Here is a 17,775-nt window from a genome sequence, read left to right on the forward strand (position 1 = left end):
CGCTGGCCGAGGCAGTGGACTGGTGCCTGCCTCGGGCGGATGGGGACACGCAACCCTGCCCCGACCCTGATCAGTGCTGTGCAGTCTGGGTGAGTGACCAGCCAGATTGCAGGCACCATGTCTCCTTGAATGTGCTGAGAACCTGTTGGACGCTGCCTTGACGCATGCCACGCAATGGTGAGGAGTGCTTGCCACCACCTGGATGCGATATGAGACTTCTAGACTGCATCATTCTGGCTGCAGGGAATCTGCGGGATAGGAACGCACTACTGCAAGCAGGGGAACTGTGCTCGGGGCGCCTGTGAGGGCACTCCCATGACCACGTCGCCACCTCCTCCTCCGCCGCCCTCGCCCTTCCCGTCACTATCGCCAAGCCCTCCCTCACCGCGCCCGCCCTCGCCTAGTCCTTCCTCACCACGTCCACCCTCGCCACGCCCACCCTCACCGAGACCGCCGCCCGCTCTTGTTCAAAGTCCGTGTGGCATTCCGCACCATGCTCCATCACTGGGTGGCATTGTTGCCAACCAAAGGCGCCAATTCTGGAGTTTGACAGGCAGGAATCCAACGAACCTGCTGCTGCTGCTGCTGCAGGCGCATGTGGCGGGGTATTGCAAGACGTGGACCTTCAGGGCGGCGACATCAATGGCGGCATGACGGCCACGGCGTACAGCATTGACGATTGCTGTGCAGCCTGCAAGGCGCAGGCATCATGCGGCGCATTCACCTTCCTGCCCAACAACAACCTCTGCTACCTCAAGTACAGCACTGGCTGGACATGGAAGACCAACACGGGCTTGCAGTCCGTCATTGTGGCTGCGTCGTCCACCCCGTCCACTCCAACGCCCACCCCGCCTCCAACCGGCGGCGGCAAGCCCGGCGGCTACACCTTTGTGCCCATGACTCAGCAACAAATGCAGCGCATGTACCAGCTGACCAGCATCTTCGAGAACGCAGATGTGAGTGAGAGGCGGGCACGCATGCACTCTGCACTACTGCCATCCCTGCATACGAGTTCAAGTCCCTTCTTCATTCTTTTCCATGGTTTCTTGCAGATCAATCTGCAATATGCGTATGCTGATCGCCTTGGGGATGACCGAGGTGTCACATATGGGTTCTGCGGCTTCACAACTGGCACATCAGACGGGCTGCAGGTAGGGCGCGGGCCTGCTGGCGGCAATGCTGCATGCTGTAGATCGCCTGTTGGTGGCACATGCTGCATGGCCAGATATCATGGCAGGCTATGCCATGCAAGCAGGTATCCACATACCATCAAGCCTGTGAACCGCAGGTGGTGGAGGAGTACACCAAGCTCAAGCCCAGCAACCCACTGGCAAAGTACTTGCCGGCCCTGCGAGCGCTGGAAGGCAAAGGCGACAAGTTCACCGGGTTGACAGGGTTTGACGAGGCGGTCCACAAGCTGGGCAGCGACCAAGGTGCAATGCCATGCGCTCAATGGGGTGCAAACTGCATCGCCTAGCAAAGAGGTTTGCAGATGGCCAACAGATGGACAACTTCTGGCTGGTTCTGCAGAGTTCATCAAGTCGCAGTGGGAGGTGTGCGACAGAGAGTACCACGAGCCGGCCATGCAGATCTGCCGGGACATCCACTGCGTGCATGCCCTCAGCAAAGCCCAGCTGCACGACGCGCTGGTCAACGTGAGCCGTAGTTTGCGGGCTTCTGACAGTTGTGGCATCAGTGCTTGAGCAGCGTTGCCTTGAGCCTGAACCAGCTCACCCCTGGCCAACAACAGAGAATAGCGGCTCATACCCCTGATGGTATGGTAGCATAGCTGACTTCGCCATTTTCCTGTATACAGCATGGACAGGGTCTGGGAGACAAGTTCTCGGTGGACTACATCCTTGACCAGGCCAAAAAGGCAGCTGGAGGCACCCCTGCCACAGGAGTGGATGAGGTGAAGTGGCTAAACGCGTTCCTGACGGCGCGGTACAACCTACTGTACAACTGGGACAGCGTAGCCCGGGCCAGCGTGAAGCGCATCACGATGTACCAGGATTTGGTGAAGATGGGTGAGGAGCTTGTGTTGGCGCAGGGTGCCTGCTGGACTCCCCCTTGGTTATCGTACAACTGCTTCGTTCTTCACCTGCCTGCAGGCAACCTCAACCTGGACGGGCCAATCTATGTTGATTTGGAGCAGCACACAGCACTAAACGGAGCAAAAGTTTGGCAGATCAAGGACGTTTACTACGGTGAGCATTGGAGTTGGGATGCGGCATGGGGCGCGCACATGTTTTAAGTTGCGGAGAGCGCTGATCCTGCCTTCGGTCCACACCGCCAGCGTCATTGCCCTTCTGCAGGAAAATTCCTTATCTACGACAAGCCGGAGCCAGGACATAGGCTGGAGCTCATTGAATGATTGTAGCCCCCGTTAACTGGGGCCCTCTACCGCAGATTTAGTGTTGCCCTCCTCTGTTCTCCGTCCTCCTCCTTTCCCAACACACAATGTATGTCACATTTTCTTCTCTCATTTTGTAGCTGTCTTGCCTGTGCCTCCTCTCTCTTGCTCGCGCCCCATCTAATGGCTGCTGACCCGGACCCTCTCCCCTCCTCTCATTTCTATTTTCTTACCCATTCGTTCTCACATCCTGTTAAATTTTCCCCATCCATCCACTTTTGCTCATGTTTTTTTGGGACATGTTGCATCGTCGCTGGCGTTACACAGAGACTTGCCAGCCTGAGATTTTCAAACTTGCAACTGGGGTGTACATTTCAGCAGAGAGGATCAACAGTTAGATCCAGCCTAGATGGCTGGAAAAAGAAACTTGGGAGGAAAATCAACAGCTGCTGGTCCAGGCTGCTCAGCTGCATCAGCATGGGAGAGCCTGGCCTAGATGGATCGATGGGAGATCGCAGCATATCAATGTTATTGCTCTCAGAAGCAAAGAGAGAAGGGCAAGGGGGCTGCCCACCAACACTGCGCAGAATGGCTGTAGTATGCCTGGAATCAAACCATGGAGCCGTGATCAAGGGATAAGAAGGCCGGGCTGGCGACACCATTGAAAATTTGGAGCTACCGTTGCTGGCAAACTCCTGCAACCAGACCAACGGTGTGGGCCTGCCTACACCTTGGGGCTGCCTGAGGCGCTGGGGCTGGCCCCTCCATCTTCCAGCCACGCCTCATGCCGGTCATTGACGGGGCGCAGCGCACGCCACACTGCGCTGTTGCACTTGAAGCCGCTGCCGAAGGCAATCTGCAGTATCAGTGAGGGGGAGGAGTGCCGCCTAGTTGCCAGGGAGGGGATTCCTGAAAGCTTGGTTGCACCTGGCGGTGAACCAGCTTGCAAGCCAGTTTGGCAAAGCAAAGTGAGGCTGCACTGATGTCAACAGCAACAACAAACGGACAGCTGCGCGCAGGCACAACAACCTGCCGCCAGGCCACCAACCTGCCACACCCGCTCGCCGCGCTTCACCCCCCGCTTGGTCTCGATGTTGGATAGCACGTACCTGCAGGCGAGGGGCAGCGCGGGGCACAGCAGGCGACATTCGACAGAAGTTGCACAAAGCAGCCCAGGACAGCAGGGGCGAGGGCTCTGCACACCAAAGGGTGGCAAGATCCACGCCTGAACCGTGCGCCAGACGCCGGGCCCGCCTGTGGGGCGCACCAGATCGACGAGGAGGAGACGTTTCCATAGCGGAAGAGCGTCTCACGCGAGGGCGCCACATTCTCAGGCAGCAGCTCCAGCTGCTTCTCAATGGCATCAATCACGCCACGGCCGCCCGTGTGGATGCAGAAGTGCTCAAAGGCGAGTTTAAAGTCGGGGATGTAGGAGCGCACCTTGAGGCGCAGCATCTGCAGCGGGCCAGCGCCTCGCACGCCATGCCTCATCCAAAGCAATACATTGGGTGGCTGGCATGCCAGGCAGCCATGCACGCAGCAGCACGCGAACCAGCCAATTGCAACAAACAGCTGCCCTACAACTCCGCAAGGCACACCTTGCGCGCCACCAGGTTGCCGAAGAAGAGCAGCTGCTCGCTGATGGGCAGCACCAGGGGGCCCAGCGTGGTGATGTTGGCCTTGAGCGCGTGGCCCGCAATCCGCATCAGCTCCTTGGACAGAAACACGCCCTCCTTGCCGTCACTGTCCTCCTTCTGGTACACGCACCCATAGTGCGCATCGTCCTGCCCCATGTGGGTGCGCACCACGTGCAGCAGCTCGTACTTGGCCCGCCAGCGGTCGGTGCGCCTGCAGAGTGCGACGACCAACGTTCCGCAGGATTTATAGAGGGAATTGAGGGTGCAGTGGTTGGCGGCAAGCGGATAAGGCAGGTGGGCAAGGCAGCGTCAGCAGACAGGAGAAGGCACAAACCCCAGCATTCCTGCCCGCCCTGCGCACTCACTTGTTGGACAGCACCATGGCGGCGCCGCCAAGGCGGAAGAGGCAGTTGGGCACGAGCATGGACTTGTCGTTGCCAAAGTACCAATTCTTGGTCAGGTTCTCAGTGGACACCACCAGGGCGGTGGAGTTGGGGAACACCTGGAGCAGCTGCTGGGCAAGGCCGATGGAGATGACGCCCGCGGAGCACCCCATGCCCGACAGGTTGTAGGTCATCACATTGGAGCGCATCTTGAAGTGGTTGACAATCATGGCTGCGTCGTGGCAGGGCGCCAGGGGCAGGTAAGGGGAACAGCGGTGGCAGAACGTGCTGGCAAAGCGAAGGTGGAACAATGGCTTTGCCAGATGGAGACGTATGCCAAGCAAACACATGCCTCCCTTAGTACACATGCACCTGAGAGCGAGGGAGTGGGGTTGAAGAGGGAGCAGTTGACAACAAGGATGTCGACTGCCTGCGGCTTAGTGCCCGTGGCCTTGAGCACCTCTGCCACGGTGTTGAACAGCACCAGCTGGGCCTCCTCCCGCGCTGCCTGCATGTTAATGCGTGGCGGCTGCGACATTATGCCTGCGGCGCAGGCGTAGGTGGCAAATGCAAGTGGGATTAAGACGGCGGTGCGGCGGCGCAAGCAGTGGAAGCCGCCGGCAAGGCAAACGGCAATTGCTGCTCGGTCGCAGGGTAGTTTGCACCCCTGCTGGGCCCTGCCCGTGCCGCGAGGGCCGCAGCAGGCACAGCTCATCCCCTGGCTCACCTCCCGGCAGGTAGGTCTCTTCTCCCAGCCCCGACCGTGATAGCACCTTCTCCTGGAAGTCCAAACTGTCCTGGGTGAAGGCCTGCAAGCAACAGAAATAGATTTTCGCATCGTGACAGCACGCCACAGCCTTTAACACGACCTGCTCGCTCCAGTCGTGCGAGTCAGCTAAGTGCAGGTTGATTCACCCACCTTGCTGTTGCGGGAGTGCTGCATGAAGAACTCGTTGTTTATTTTGAGGCTGCAGTATGCGGGCGCAGGAGCAAAGAGGGCCACTGAAAAGGGGGAGAGGGAGTTGCCACGCCCTCTAGCTGTTCACCCTCACATCTGCACGAGCTGGAGGGCGCGGCTCACTTCGCGGGGGGCTTCAAGCAGTAGAAGTTGAGGAGGTATACAGGGCGCGAGCGGGTGAAGACGTAGGTGGCGGCCACAAACACCAGCAGCAGGCAGCTCAGCACAAACGTGACCTGCACATGCAACGGGTGGCAGGGCGGCGCTCTAGCACAGGGAGCGGGCAACTGCAGGAACGGGGCAAGGATGTGGGCGTTCACCAGCCATCGAAACCAGCATGCCCACCCACCATGTTGAAGGTGAGGTCGGTCTGGCGCGCCACCTCCCACATGCTCTGCAGGTCGCCATTCTTGAACATGTTGGCCAGCTCCAGCTGCACATTGGCAAGGGCAGCAATCAAGTCAAAGGCCAGGAATGCTTGCCTCATCCCTGTCGCACATGCTGCAGCCTCCATGCACGCAGCGTGCCCCCAGTCTGGCTCTGCAGAATACTAGCGACGATGAGACTAAATCTCCCCCAGCGCAGACAGCGCCCCGTGCGCTCACCACGCCCGTGGCGGCCAGCGGCATGAGCGCCAGCGTGAGGCCATGGCTGCACAGCACGTGGTAGCCGCGCTTCACGTACTTGAGCGCCACTGGTGCGCCGTGGCGGTAGTCTGCAGCACACGCACGCCCAACAGTGTCGGTTGACCACCACTGGCCGGCGGCGCGGCCTGCCGGCGGCACTGCCCGGTTTTCAAACTCAGCCCGCAACCCAGCGCGCGTCTGACCCTGCTACGGGCTGGCAGCGGTCCTCTGCCAAGAAGACAGGCACGTAAAAGAAGAGGGCGCGGGCAGGCTGGTGCCAATGAGAGGAGTCCCCGCACTCTCCTGCCACACGCACCTGGCACTTTGTCATTGTCCAGATTGACGCTGGTCTGGGCCCGGGCGGCGCTCATAGCTGCAGAAGCCGCCCGGTGTTGGCGCAGGTCAATTTGCAAACGTGCACCGCACACTGTGGAGAGCGCCCTTGACGGCTTCTTCCGGCGGTTGCAGCGAGAATCTCAATTGCCGGCTGGAGCAATTCAGATTGGTATGTACTGGAACGGGGCGAGCGCAGCTGACGCGATGCTCGCATGAGCCTTGCCAGACCCGGGCCAAACGATGCATGCACCTCCTGAGCTCCTCGCAATTCCCTGCCTTACACATTGACCGCCCAACTCTGGGGAGAAGGCAGCAGCCACGGAGGTCAGCAGGGTTGCTCACTCGCCGCGACCGTCGCGGTCGTCCGCTTTGCCGCCGCCTGGTGGGCCGCCATGCTGCGCAGGCATCATCATGCCCATGCCGGGCATCATCATCATCTGCAAGGTGAGTAAGGATGTCGGTGGCTGCCAACCTTCAACCCCACATGCGTCCAAACACCGACGTCCAACACGGAGCACATCCCGGGCACGTCGCTGCTTTTCCCGCTGGGTTTCCCTGCCTACCTGCGGACCCATCATCATGCCGTGAGGGCGCTGGCCGGGGTTGGACATCGCCGAGGGCGGCACCATCATCATGGCCGGTCCCATTCCTGGCATCATGCCGCCCTGCATCATCATGGGTCCCATGCCGGGCTGGCCGGGGCCCATGGGTCGCACCATGAACATCGGCTGGCCGGGCCCGCCACCCATGCCTGGCATCATGACGGGAACCATTTGGCCGGCCGCGTTCATGCCCATGTTTCCAGGCATGGGCATCATTCCTGGAGGCATCATCATCGGCTGGCCCATCATCGACATCTGCTGGCAGAGCAAGCGAGGGGCGGAAAGTTGCGGTGACAGAGCAGGGATTCCGAGAGCATGGCTGACCTGGCTTAGGTGCAACAACTAGACGGCAGGCAAACTAGGGCAGCCCCCATGCTCCAGAAGCATGAATACGCGCCAAGCACCACAGGAGGCAGCACGAAGGCAGGCAGTGGCTTGCCTGCATGCCCTGCGGCCCGCCAGGACCCTTTGGTGGCGGCGGCGGCGGGCCGCCCTCCCCTGGCCGCATCCCCGGCCCTCCCTCGTAGTGCCGCCCATCGCGCCGCCGTTCAAAGGCTGGGCCACCACGCTCCCGGCTCTCCTCTCGCCGCCGCCCAAAGCTGCTGTCGCGCTCGGGGCGGGGTGGGTGCGGGCCGCCACCATCCATGTCGCGGCCATCCCCTCTTGGCATGCGGCGGAAGTCGGGGCGCATGTCTGGCATGGGGATGCTGGGCTGCATGGGGCCGCGCAGCGGGCTGGCAGGTCCCTGCTTGAAAGCGCCCACACCTGCCGGCCCACCACCAGTTGCAGGGCCAGGCTGGACGCTGGATGGCGGTGGGCCCGCAAGGACTGCCGATGCAGTGGAGGCGGCGCCAGGCGCGGCCTCGGGGACTGGCGCGGCCGCTGCCCCAGCTGCTGCTGCAGGTGGCGTGGGCGCTGGCGCTGCTGCGGGGGCTGCTCCTGCTGCTGCTGCTGGCGGGATGAAGACTGGCTTGAACTCCTTTGCGTTGACATTGAAGTTGAAGGACTTTGCAAATGGATTGAGGGCAGACTTCTTGGAGGCGTCAACCGCGGGCGAGGCCGCCGGCTGCTCTGCACCACCCGCAGCGGGCGCGCCTGCCTCCCCGGCAGCTGCTGCGCTGTGCACAGCTGCCGCAGCTGCCGCCTGCCCGCCTTCCCCTGCTGCTCCTGCGGCTGCCTGAGCGGATGGCGGCTGAGCTGGCATCTTGCTCTCGGCCCCCAGGCTGCGTGACAGCTTGCTCTCAATGTTTTGACTGAACTGGCGGAGCTCCTGGATGTCCTGCTTTTTGAACATGTCGCCACTGCAGGCAGGCAGCAGCAGCAGGGAGGAAATGGCTTGGCAAAGAGTGCAAGCCAACCCTGGTGCGCAGGGAGGCAAAATGTTGCTCCTGCACCATTCAGCCAACCTCTGCGCACACTGTTCAGGGCAGTCGTCAGACAATATGTGCGCCCCACTCGCCGCCATTCACCTCTTGCTAGCCGCCTGCTCCGCCTTAAACTGCTCAAAATCGCGGCGGGTCTCTTCATTCAACCGTGGCACCCCCGGGTTCAGGTTGAGCGCCTCCAGCTTGCTAGGATCGCTGCAGCAACAGTGAGTGCAGGGTAGCTGCGATGGGGCCACCCAGCAGCAACCCAGTGTGCATGCAGCCACGATGATATGAGCCATGGCAAGCTAGGCGCGGGGGCCTGCCATCAGTGTGCTGCGTTTAATGTGGTTCCATGCCCTTCCAGCCGCCCACCTGATCAACGGCGAGCTGAGGGGCGACGGGCGCTTGTGTGCATTGGGGGTTCCGTAGGGCGAGGTCTGCTTGATGGCGGAGGTCATCTGCGTACAGGGGGCCGGCGGGCTGGAACAGTCAGCTCCCCTGGTTCCAAAGCGAGCACCGCCTCCACGCCAGCCCTACATCTGCACGCCACCACAAACACCATTGTCCATACCCACGTACCTGCATGCGCAGCTTGTTTGCCTCCTTGCGTGGGTCGATGCTGATGGGCGCCGAGGGTGCGGCACCGGGCATAAGCGGGCGCGGCCGGCCCTGTGTCCAGGCGTTGGGGCGCGGCGCCGCGGCGGCCGCTGCAGCACCGCCAGCACCGTTGGCCGCCGCGCCTGGGCGTGGTGCGTCACGCACCACTGCGCCATACCTATCCTCCTCATCCATCTGGGAGTCATCAATGGCCACGCCCCGCTCTTCCAGCATGTGGATGTTGGAGAGGGCGGAGTGGTCGCCACGCTCAATCTCGGCAGCAATACGCGCTGCATCGGCCACGCTGATCTTGGACTTGCTGCATGGAGCAGAGGGGGCGGGGGAAAGTGAGGATGCAGTCTCAACGAGTCCTCACGGTTGACAGGCTGGCCACCAGCAATTGAAGCAACAAGGGCAGAAGGGGAATGAAAACAGGCAGCCCTGCCTTACGACCAAACGCTGCGCTGCTGAAGCCCAGGCACACACTGCGGCGCCCCATCTGTCACAGCCATCTTCCTGCCTGCCTAGCCACAAAACTGTGAACTTGCCCAGCCCCCCCTTCTGGGTGATCCCCGCACTTTGATGTCACACCTGGGGTCCAGCTCCGTGGTGTACAGCTCCTCTGCATAATTGGTACGGACACCAAACTTGGCCTCGTTCACCGCAAACTGGTCCCAGCCGCGTGTTGCCGGCCCAACAGACTCCTCCAGGTGCAGCATGTGCGCCGCGTCGCCCTCGTCGGGCGCCCAGCGCTGCAGCTCGCGCTCGCGGCCCCAAGCCCCGCGGTTGCGTGAGATGGCGGCATCGGTGCCGAAGCCGCCGGCGTCGTCCCAGGCTGCGCCGTGCGCTCCCACATCTGAGGCGCCCATGCGTACGTCCGTGGCCGTCAGCTGCACCAGTTCCGCGCCCTCAATGGCCAGCAGCGGCTGCGGCCGCTCACGCTGACGGTCACCGTCGTCCAGACCCGCCACCACCTTGGCCATGCGCAGCAGGACGTCAAAGTCGCCGTCCGCAGGGCGCAGCGCATGAAAGACGCCCTCGTACACCACGCCAGACTTGACCTACGAAAAAGCGAGGGGGCCACGCTCGACAGCAAGCAGGGGGCAAGCAGGGAGTTGGCTGTTTTACGAAACGGCTGGGGAAGGCGGCGGCAGGCGGCCCAGGTGTGGATGCTGGGCAGGCCCAAGGCGCTGTTGGCGGCCCACGGTAGCCCCAATCGCGGCTGGTGGCTGCTCCAGAGCACCCCCAGGGCAGCGGGGTGATCGTCTCGCACGCACCTGGACCTGCACCGTGTAACCTATCAGCACAGACGCCACAAATAGCATCCGCTCATCAATGGGCTGGTTCTGGCCACCCGCGGGAGCCTCAATCGCCGGCTTCAAGGCCGGCTTGCTGGTGCCGCCCTTGGCCGCGCCCAGGGTGGGCGGTGCAACAGACGCGCTTCTGGCGGCCGCAGCAGTCTTGCTGCGCCATGCAGGGGCCGCCATGCTGTGCGGAGAAGATTGCCGCCCAAGACCCCCCAAGCAGGAGAGGGGGCACTGGTGCAGCGGCTTGGCCTGCACCGATCAATGAAAGGGATCAGGGTGTGTGTCCGGATATGGGCTCCAAGCCCATTGGAAGCCCAGCACGCGCGTCTTCCGTTGCATCTGGCAGCAGTTGGGCCATTTTCAGGCACTGGAAACTGCCCAAAGCCAATTGAGGACGCGCGCCGCTATCGCCGGGCACAAGTTGCGCAGGCGGGGCTGGCGCTGGCGCCTCCGCCTGGGACAGTGCCAGCCGCGCCGCCTCCATTGCTCTTTTGTCTTGTTGCTCATGCTGCAAGTTGCCTCAGGTGTTGGAGACAAAGAAACCAGGAGACATGACAGGCAGACAATGTTGAAAGCAGCACTGATGAAGCATGATGAAGCGACGTGACCAATCTGCGGTGCGGTGGACCCGGCGTGCGCATGGATAGCCCAGCCCGTATCCGGCGGTGGCTCGATGGGCTCGACGCGGTGTCCGCAGCGGCAGTTGCCGCCACATCCGTGAGGTGCGGTTGACCATCATGCAGACAAACCATTAACGAAGGAGAGAAGAAAATCGATGAGCACATGTGGCGCCTCCTCGTGGGACAGGTGGCCGCACGGCAGCACGGCAAGCCGGGGCGCTAGTCCTCCTAGGCGCTCAGCAATCCTGCTCACAGCGCTGGGGGGCACCATGTGGTCGTGGTCACCGGTGGCCACCATCACTGGCAGCCCAGCCTCCACTACAGATCCCAGCAATTGGCTGCGCTCCAATGAGTGAATCTCGCTGCGCGCCCGCGCCACCTGTAGCCAGAACATGAGAGCTTGGTTGAAAGGGTGGAGGTTGAGCAGAGCAATACATGACCGAAGCACTGTGAAAATTGCCACAGCCCTTTCAACGCTGACTCTGACATTACACTGCGGCTTGCCTCTATGAGGGCTGTGTCCCAGCCTTGGACGTGCAGGGGCCGGCGGTACAGTGCCAGCAACTCGGGGGTGAGGTGGTGTGGGTCAGCCCACGCCCGCCGGTTGCTGACCTGCAAGCACAGCCAAGCCAGGCAAGCACAGAAAAGCAAGGTTCTTAGGAATGGCCATCGGTGCAGCACAATGTATCCAGAATCCAAACTGAATGAAAGCCTATAGTACAAAAAAATCACTCGCCTCTCCCATTTCTGTTCTTAGCAGGGAGCGCAGCACACGCCGTCCAAGCCGGCTCTGTGCCAGCACGCGAGCGTATTTTGGTGCGACGCCGCCACTTAAATCTGCACAGCAGTGCAGTAAACAGGATTTGCAGACCGGTGGCCTTCATGCCAGTGTACCGTCTGCCAAATTATGAGCTTTGGTAAAGTAAGCCGCATGCATAGCAGGTGCATACCTGGGTGCAGCAGGATGAGGCCAACAGCCCCTGGGACGCGCCACAATCCCTCGTCATCTGTCGCTGCTGCTGCAGAGTTCATAAGCCTGCTCTCGTCCCCAGTAGTAGCAGGGCCAGCAGCACTTGCAGCATGCTCCCCTCCTCCCACGGTGGCCGCAACCATGTGTGGCGGCGACGATGACAGCGCCTCAATGCCGGAGCTGCCGTTTGCCACAAAGCTGGGGTTGTCATGCAGCTCCAGCCCTAGAAAGGTTTCCTCTTCCACGTCGTCTCCTTCAACAGCCCGCTGCTCCTGTACTGACCCATCCCAGCTGAGCTGCGCATCGAGACCCTGCTGCTGCTGCGCCTGCTGACGATCTGACAGGAGGTGCGGCGCAGCCGCCTCCTGCATGCTATACCGGCCGCCCTGCCACTGCTCACAATCGCTGGTCTGCAGCAGAGAACAGTTGGGCGCGGCACATGATGGGATGGCGCAAGATGCATCCTTGTGTGCCACGCACTCTCACGAAAACATGCAAGGCAGGGTAAGGAGAGAGAGCAGGGCAGCATGCTCACCTGCGAGAGGAAGGACGGGTTGTCTATCAGCATGCCTGACAGCCTGGTGCCGCCCTGCTCCGTGCTTGAGCTGGCGGCCATGCCGTTCGCCTGGGGCTGTGCCTGCCCCGGCGGTGGCACCTGAGCAAGCTGATCCAGGGCCGCACCAGAGGCATGTGCATGCTCTGTGGGCGCGCCTGAGGCCTCCTCCTGCTCCTGGAAAGGCTCCAGGCTGCCCAGCTGCCGACGCAGTCCCATCAAATGTGGCCGCCCCAGCAAATGTGGCCTTGCTGGTGAGCGCCACGCACCTGGAGGCCGGCCGTGGGATGAAGTGGCCAGGGCGCTGGCGCCGAAGGCGGTGCGCGGGTCAATGGAAGCGGGCCACTCGCCCTTGAGCAGCTTCTGCAGGACGCTGTGCCCCTGGTGGCTGCTCATCCAGCCCCAATCAAGACTGTCTGGGAGGGAGCCAACGGAGCCGTAGCGGCGGTGGCGCGACGCCCCCTGCAATGGCACTGCATGTGCCGCAGAGGCTGGAGGCATCCTGCCACCACCAGAGGCTAGCCCATCAGAGCTGCTCTGGGCTCTCGGGGGCGGTGTCTCGCCACCACCAACATCAAGCAGCGGCTGTATGGGGCTGCCCAGAGCTTGTTCCCTGCAGGCCATGGCTGCCGCCATTAGTGCCAGCAGGGCGCCGTCGTCGTGCCCAGCCAAAACGATGCGTTCCAAACCCAGAGCGGAAGAGAGCTGCAGCGTCAGCAATGCCTGGAACTTCAGGCCATATGGGTTGCTGTCAAGCGAAAGCGGGGTGTCGTGCCGGGGAATGATCGGGCGGTCTGTCAAGCCTGAAGCCAGAGCAGCAGATGAGTAGCGGGGAGTCAAAGGGCCAGGCAGGCACATGGGAGCAGGAGGGCGGGGTTGTACACCATGCAGCACCACCAAGGAGGGGCCGCCTCAGGCAGGCAGTGCAGCTTTCCAGGCACAGACACAGCTCACCGAAACCTGGGCGGTCAAACGAAAGCACTGGCAGGCCGGATGCATCTGCCAGTGGCTGCTGGATGTTGCGCCAGCTGAACGTGCCGCCACCAAAAGAATGAACCAGCACCAGTCCGGTGCCCTGGATGTGGCGGTGGCCCTGCAGCACGGCATCCAGGCAGCGGGGGTGAATTTGCCGCAGCATGATGCGTTGAAGGAGATTCGTAAATGTGCACAAATGTCAGGTGGCACAAACGGGTGCAGGCGCGCTTGCAGCCCCCTGTCCCTGCTCCCACACACCAGCGGCATCGCCAGCTTGTAGTGTATGTTCAGGCCATCGACATCAATCCAGCGGCTGTCAGCATCTGCAAGCTCCTCGGCAGGCACATCAGATTCCGGCTCCATGTGATCCAGAACGCCGCCCCACCCCTCTTCTGCCTGTGAATCTAGACGCCCGGCCATCAGCCAGGTCTCCGTGCCCTCCTGCATAAAGCAGCAAAGCACAATGCCCCTTGAGGAACTGGAAGCCGTAAGCTGGACAGCCACCAATGAGCTGCAGCTTCAGGTGTAGCTACATCCAGTACACAGTGCTTGGCCTCCAAGCGAAACAACCACAACCACGCGTGCAAATGCGCATCATCCACCTGCCAAGGCTGCAGCAGCAGGCCGGGAGAGCGGCGATCTGTTAAGTGACTATTGGGCAACATGACTTTACCTGTTGCCAGCACCTGACCTCCCCCTTGGCTCGCTGACTGCATACGTCTTTAACGCACTGTCGCAAACATATTGCTGGAGGGCGGTCCACATGCATGCATGCAACTTACGTAGCCAAAACCAGCGAGCCCACTCTCCCACCGCTTGCGGGCCCAAGTCGAGATGCGCTGCAGCGCAAGCGGCTCAACAGCAGTCAACAGGGCGTCATTGGTGCTGCGCGTTGAACGTCAAGCAATTGTGCGTGTGTTTTTCCCTGCCTGAGCTGTTAGCAGTTGCGCCACAGCAAATCCGATGTGGGCAGAGTATAGGGCGATGAAAGGGGGCCACATCCTTTCTGCCCACTCGCTCCGCCGTAAGGCCACAAGCTTCAGCAGGCCCAGTGGCACCGACAGAGCAGCAAATGTTGTTGCTGTCCACAGGTAGGGTCTGCAGCAAAACGAGGGCAGGATCACCTCAAGGTCAGCTTCCTGCAACAAAGGGCGCCGACAAGCAACCAGGCAGCATCACGGGAACATGAGGCAATCGGGCAGGGGAGGCAAGAGAGGCGCTGCCTACGGCAGGCGAGAAGGCGTGGCGGCAGGCTGAACACCTCTGGAAGCACGGCCCATCGCCCAGTGCATGCGCCACTGTGACGGCGATGCTCCTCAACAGGGACAGCAGCACCACATCCTCAGCTGAGCCTGTGAAGGAGTACGCCCAACTGCGGCTGTGTGTGGGCATTGAGTTGGGTATTGCTCCAAAGTATATGAGAAGCACACACGTGGCCTCGGCAGCTGCCAAGGTGGGTGGGGCCTGCAGGCAGGGCAATGTGCCAGCAGGCAGGTGCTTGTTAGAAATGCAGCACTCAATTGATGGCTGCAGTGGGCTGCGAAAACCACTTTGCAATGCGAACATGGAGGCTGCTCACCAGTGTGTGCACTGCACCAGCCAGGCAGGCGACGACGAATCGAATGGTGGAGAAGCACCTGACCATGGCTTCCGGTGCTGCACGCAAGCAGTCGACGTGCTGGTGAGCACCGCAGCTTGAATGCATGATTTTCCAAACGCACATCAGCCCCTGGCCTGGGTTTTCTCACGCGGCCTTCATATCCGGGCTGTAACACAGAGAGCCAACTGCTGCACTGCCCACCCGCAGCGCGGCTGGATGATGGGGTGTTGACGGCCTTCTGCTGCCGCAGCTCCTCTTGCACCTCATCCATTCGCAGTGTGATGATTGGTGTGCGCCGCACCATGGAGGGCGATGGCCCTACTGGGTGCATGGTATGCTGCGGCTGCATGGGACGGTATGGCGCCCGCCCGCCTGCCCCAAAACGCCCGCCGCTGCAGTCAGGCGGGACGGGGCAGCAGCCCTGGACCTAGCCTGCGCGATCCCAAAAGATGTCGGGTGCCGCTATGTTGCTATGGTGCTATGAGCCGGGTGAGTGGCAGGGCGGGCGCTGCGGAAAGAGGGACTCGATTTACGGGGGACACTGAGCGGGGAGCAACAACGGTGCAGAAGCCTCCGAGAGCCACCATACGCCTGGTTGAATCGATGAGACCACCGAAGAGAGACTATTGCGAGGCGTGCCTTCCACCGATACAGGGTTGCGGGTGTCCACTTCCTCGCGAGGGCCTGGGCCCTCCTTGTTGTTGTTGTCTGTTGGGCGGTAGGATAGCTTTGCTGCTTGCACTGCACCACGCTGGGTTCTGCCCCGCACTGCAGCAGCCGGGCGAAACGCTGGTGCGTGCTGCTGGGCGGCTTGCCCTGCCGCTGTCTATCTAGTGGCTGCTGTGGGGCTGGCCCGCGCTGCCGCATAGTTGCGCCAGGGGCGCACGTGTTGCAAGCTCGGCGCCGGCAGCCAATAGCGCCCTGGTCCCCCAGGCCCAGGCCACAGGCTGCGCCCCAGGACTCTGGGCGCGGCGCCGCGGCCGCCATGCACGCTGCACGATGGCGGGTTGTGCGCTCGCTGCCGGGGGCGGTGCCGACCCCTGGCCCCAACACAGGTCCACCCCAGCTTCTTTGCTCCAACTGCCTCTGCGCGCCCTGTCTTGCAGAGCGTTTCCTCACGAGCCGCAGCCGGCCCTCGGTTGCAGCTCTGCAGCCGCCAGCCCTCAGCAACGCGCCTGTGCCTCCAGGCGCGCTGCTGAGCGACTGGCAGCCCTTGCCAGCATGGAGCCGCTTGGCAGCAAGCCGCTCCGCCATGGAGCGGCGTGCAAGCCCAGCACGCGACAGCGCAAGCGGCTGCAGAGCTGCAGCGACACCGAGAGCTGCACGTCGGCGGGGCCCGCGCTACGCAAGGTGCGGGCTGGAAGAAGGACGTACCGTGCCATGCCGGTCCTCCTGGCCAGAATGGTGGGATGCACGCTGCTACAAGGGTCTTCTCACCAAGCTGATCTCGCGGTGCCCCTGCCGCACTGCCAATGCTCCTTGCTGCTGCAGCGCCCCCGTCGCGCCAGCGCCGGCCTCTGCGGCTACGACCTCGACCTCTACGTGCGATGGCATTCGGCAGCGGGCGGTGTGCGTGTCAACCGCCTGCCCCTGGACCCCATCGCAGGGGTGGACGACCTTCGCGGCCTGTTCAAGTGGGTTTAAAAAGCAGGAAGTAGAAGAGGAAAAAAAGGCCTTATGTAATCCTTCGCCTCATTAACCTGCCTACCTAGCACGCTTGCCGTGCCTTGCCCCATCATGCAGGCGCCTGATCAAGGGAGCGTTTGGCACGCCCTCTGCGCTGCCCGACTATCTCACAGCAGCCGACTACTACAAGTTCTCCCCCGCCGAAGAGCTGATCAGCCTGCCCGCCGACATTGCGCGCACCGAGTTCCGCCTGGTGGCCACGCTGGACGGGTGGGAGTACACGGTGTGCGAGCGCCAGCTGCCCGGCACGCCCGACCCCGAGCGCAAGCTGCTCGTTACGGTGAGCGCCGGGGTGGTTGGCAGGCTGCTGCCTTGAGTATGCGGGCAAGCCATCGATGCCAACATTGGAGGGTGTATCCCTGCCAACCTGCTCCTGCTGCATACGCCTCTCCGCATTCCTGCAGCTGGCCGAGTTTGAGAGCGACGCGGTGGTGGTGGGAGACCGCCGTTACGTTGCCCGCCTGCTCTCCTACCCCACCGTCTGCGTGAAGCGCGACTTCCTGGACGCTGCCGTTGCCAAGGTGGTGGCAGAGCAGACGGAGCAGAAGCGCAGCGCCAGCCCCAGCCCCGTGCCCTCAAGGAGACTGTCTTCTGTGTGTGTGTAGGGCAAAAGTCCTCCCGTCCCTTATTGCATCTCTCAAAGGTTGCCATGTCTCTTTGTTTTTGGCTTTGGGGCTAATTTTCCTCGCACAGCCCTAGCCTGCGCTTGACATCTGTTTACGGTTCCACCCATACTCACACATTTGGTTTGGTGCCAGGAGCGAGGAGCGCCCCCTCTTCATTGACTGGGCTGGCATCTTTACTTCACTGCCTCTCCCGCTGCTCCCTGGGTTGACTGCCTCATCATTTTGACCGCTGGTCCAGCTTTGCCTCCCCTGCTTACTCTCGCACCCTGCTTCCGCCGCCGCATTCTCCTCTGACCTGCATGTGGCGTGCTCCCGTGCTCCCTGACATGCACTGCTCTGCACTCCCTCTTCTAGCGCTGCTCGCCTGTTTTTCGTTGCTGGTAAGATCAAGAAGGCACAGCGCAAGGAGGAAATGTTGCAGGCGCACAGTTAGTCAAGTGGACACCCGAAAAAGAGGCCTGCCCTCCGCCGCCCACAACTGGGCTCCGCTGTGTCCACGACCACAGCCGCTCCCATCTGCACTGCAGGCTATTTATGTAGAGCACACACGTGCCCAGCTCCTTCCCTTGATGCCATACC

General features: G+C 62.0%; 2 protein-coding genes across 2 annotated transcripts; one reads left to right on the forward strand and one right to left on the reverse strand.

Moving 5' to 3' along the window:
• Positions 1–3,077: 3,077 nt before the first annotated feature.
• On the reverse strand, positions 3,078–14,929 carry CHLNCDRAFT_48950 (hypothetical protein; the record flags this gene model as incomplete). Its single annotated transcript, XM_005846442.1, has 11 exons — positions 3,078–3,209; positions 3,402–3,462; positions 3,621–3,808; positions 3,952–4,201; positions 4,356–4,605; positions 4,746–4,916; positions 5,101–5,182; positions 5,293–5,341; positions 5,455–5,567; positions 5,937–6,046; positions 14,881–14,929. 11 exons carry the CDS (start codon positions 14,927–14,929, stop codon positions 3,078–3,080), a joined length of 1,455 nt encoding a protein of 484 aa, XP_005846504.1.
• Positions 14,930–16,105: 1,176 nt separating this feature from the next.
• On the forward strand, positions 16,106–17,175 carry CHLNCDRAFT_135731 (hypothetical protein; the record flags this gene model as incomplete). The annotated part of the gene is made up of 4 exons (XM_005846265.1): positions 16,106–16,234; positions 16,376–16,518; positions 16,628–16,850; positions 16,975–17,175. 4 exons carry the CDS (start codon positions 16,106–16,108, stop codon positions 17,173–17,175), a joined length of 696 nt encoding a protein of 231 aa, XP_005846327.1.
• Positions 17,176–17,775: the final 600 nt, after the last annotated feature.

Source organism: Chlorella variabilis (assembly GCF_000147415.1).
Source record: "Chlorella variabilis unplaced genomic scaffold CHLNCscaffold_14, whole genome shotgun sequence".
NCBI classification, from domain to species: domain Eukaryota; kingdom Viridiplantae; phylum Chlorophyta; class Trebouxiophyceae; order Chlorellales; family Chlorellaceae; genus Chlorella; species Chlorella variabilis.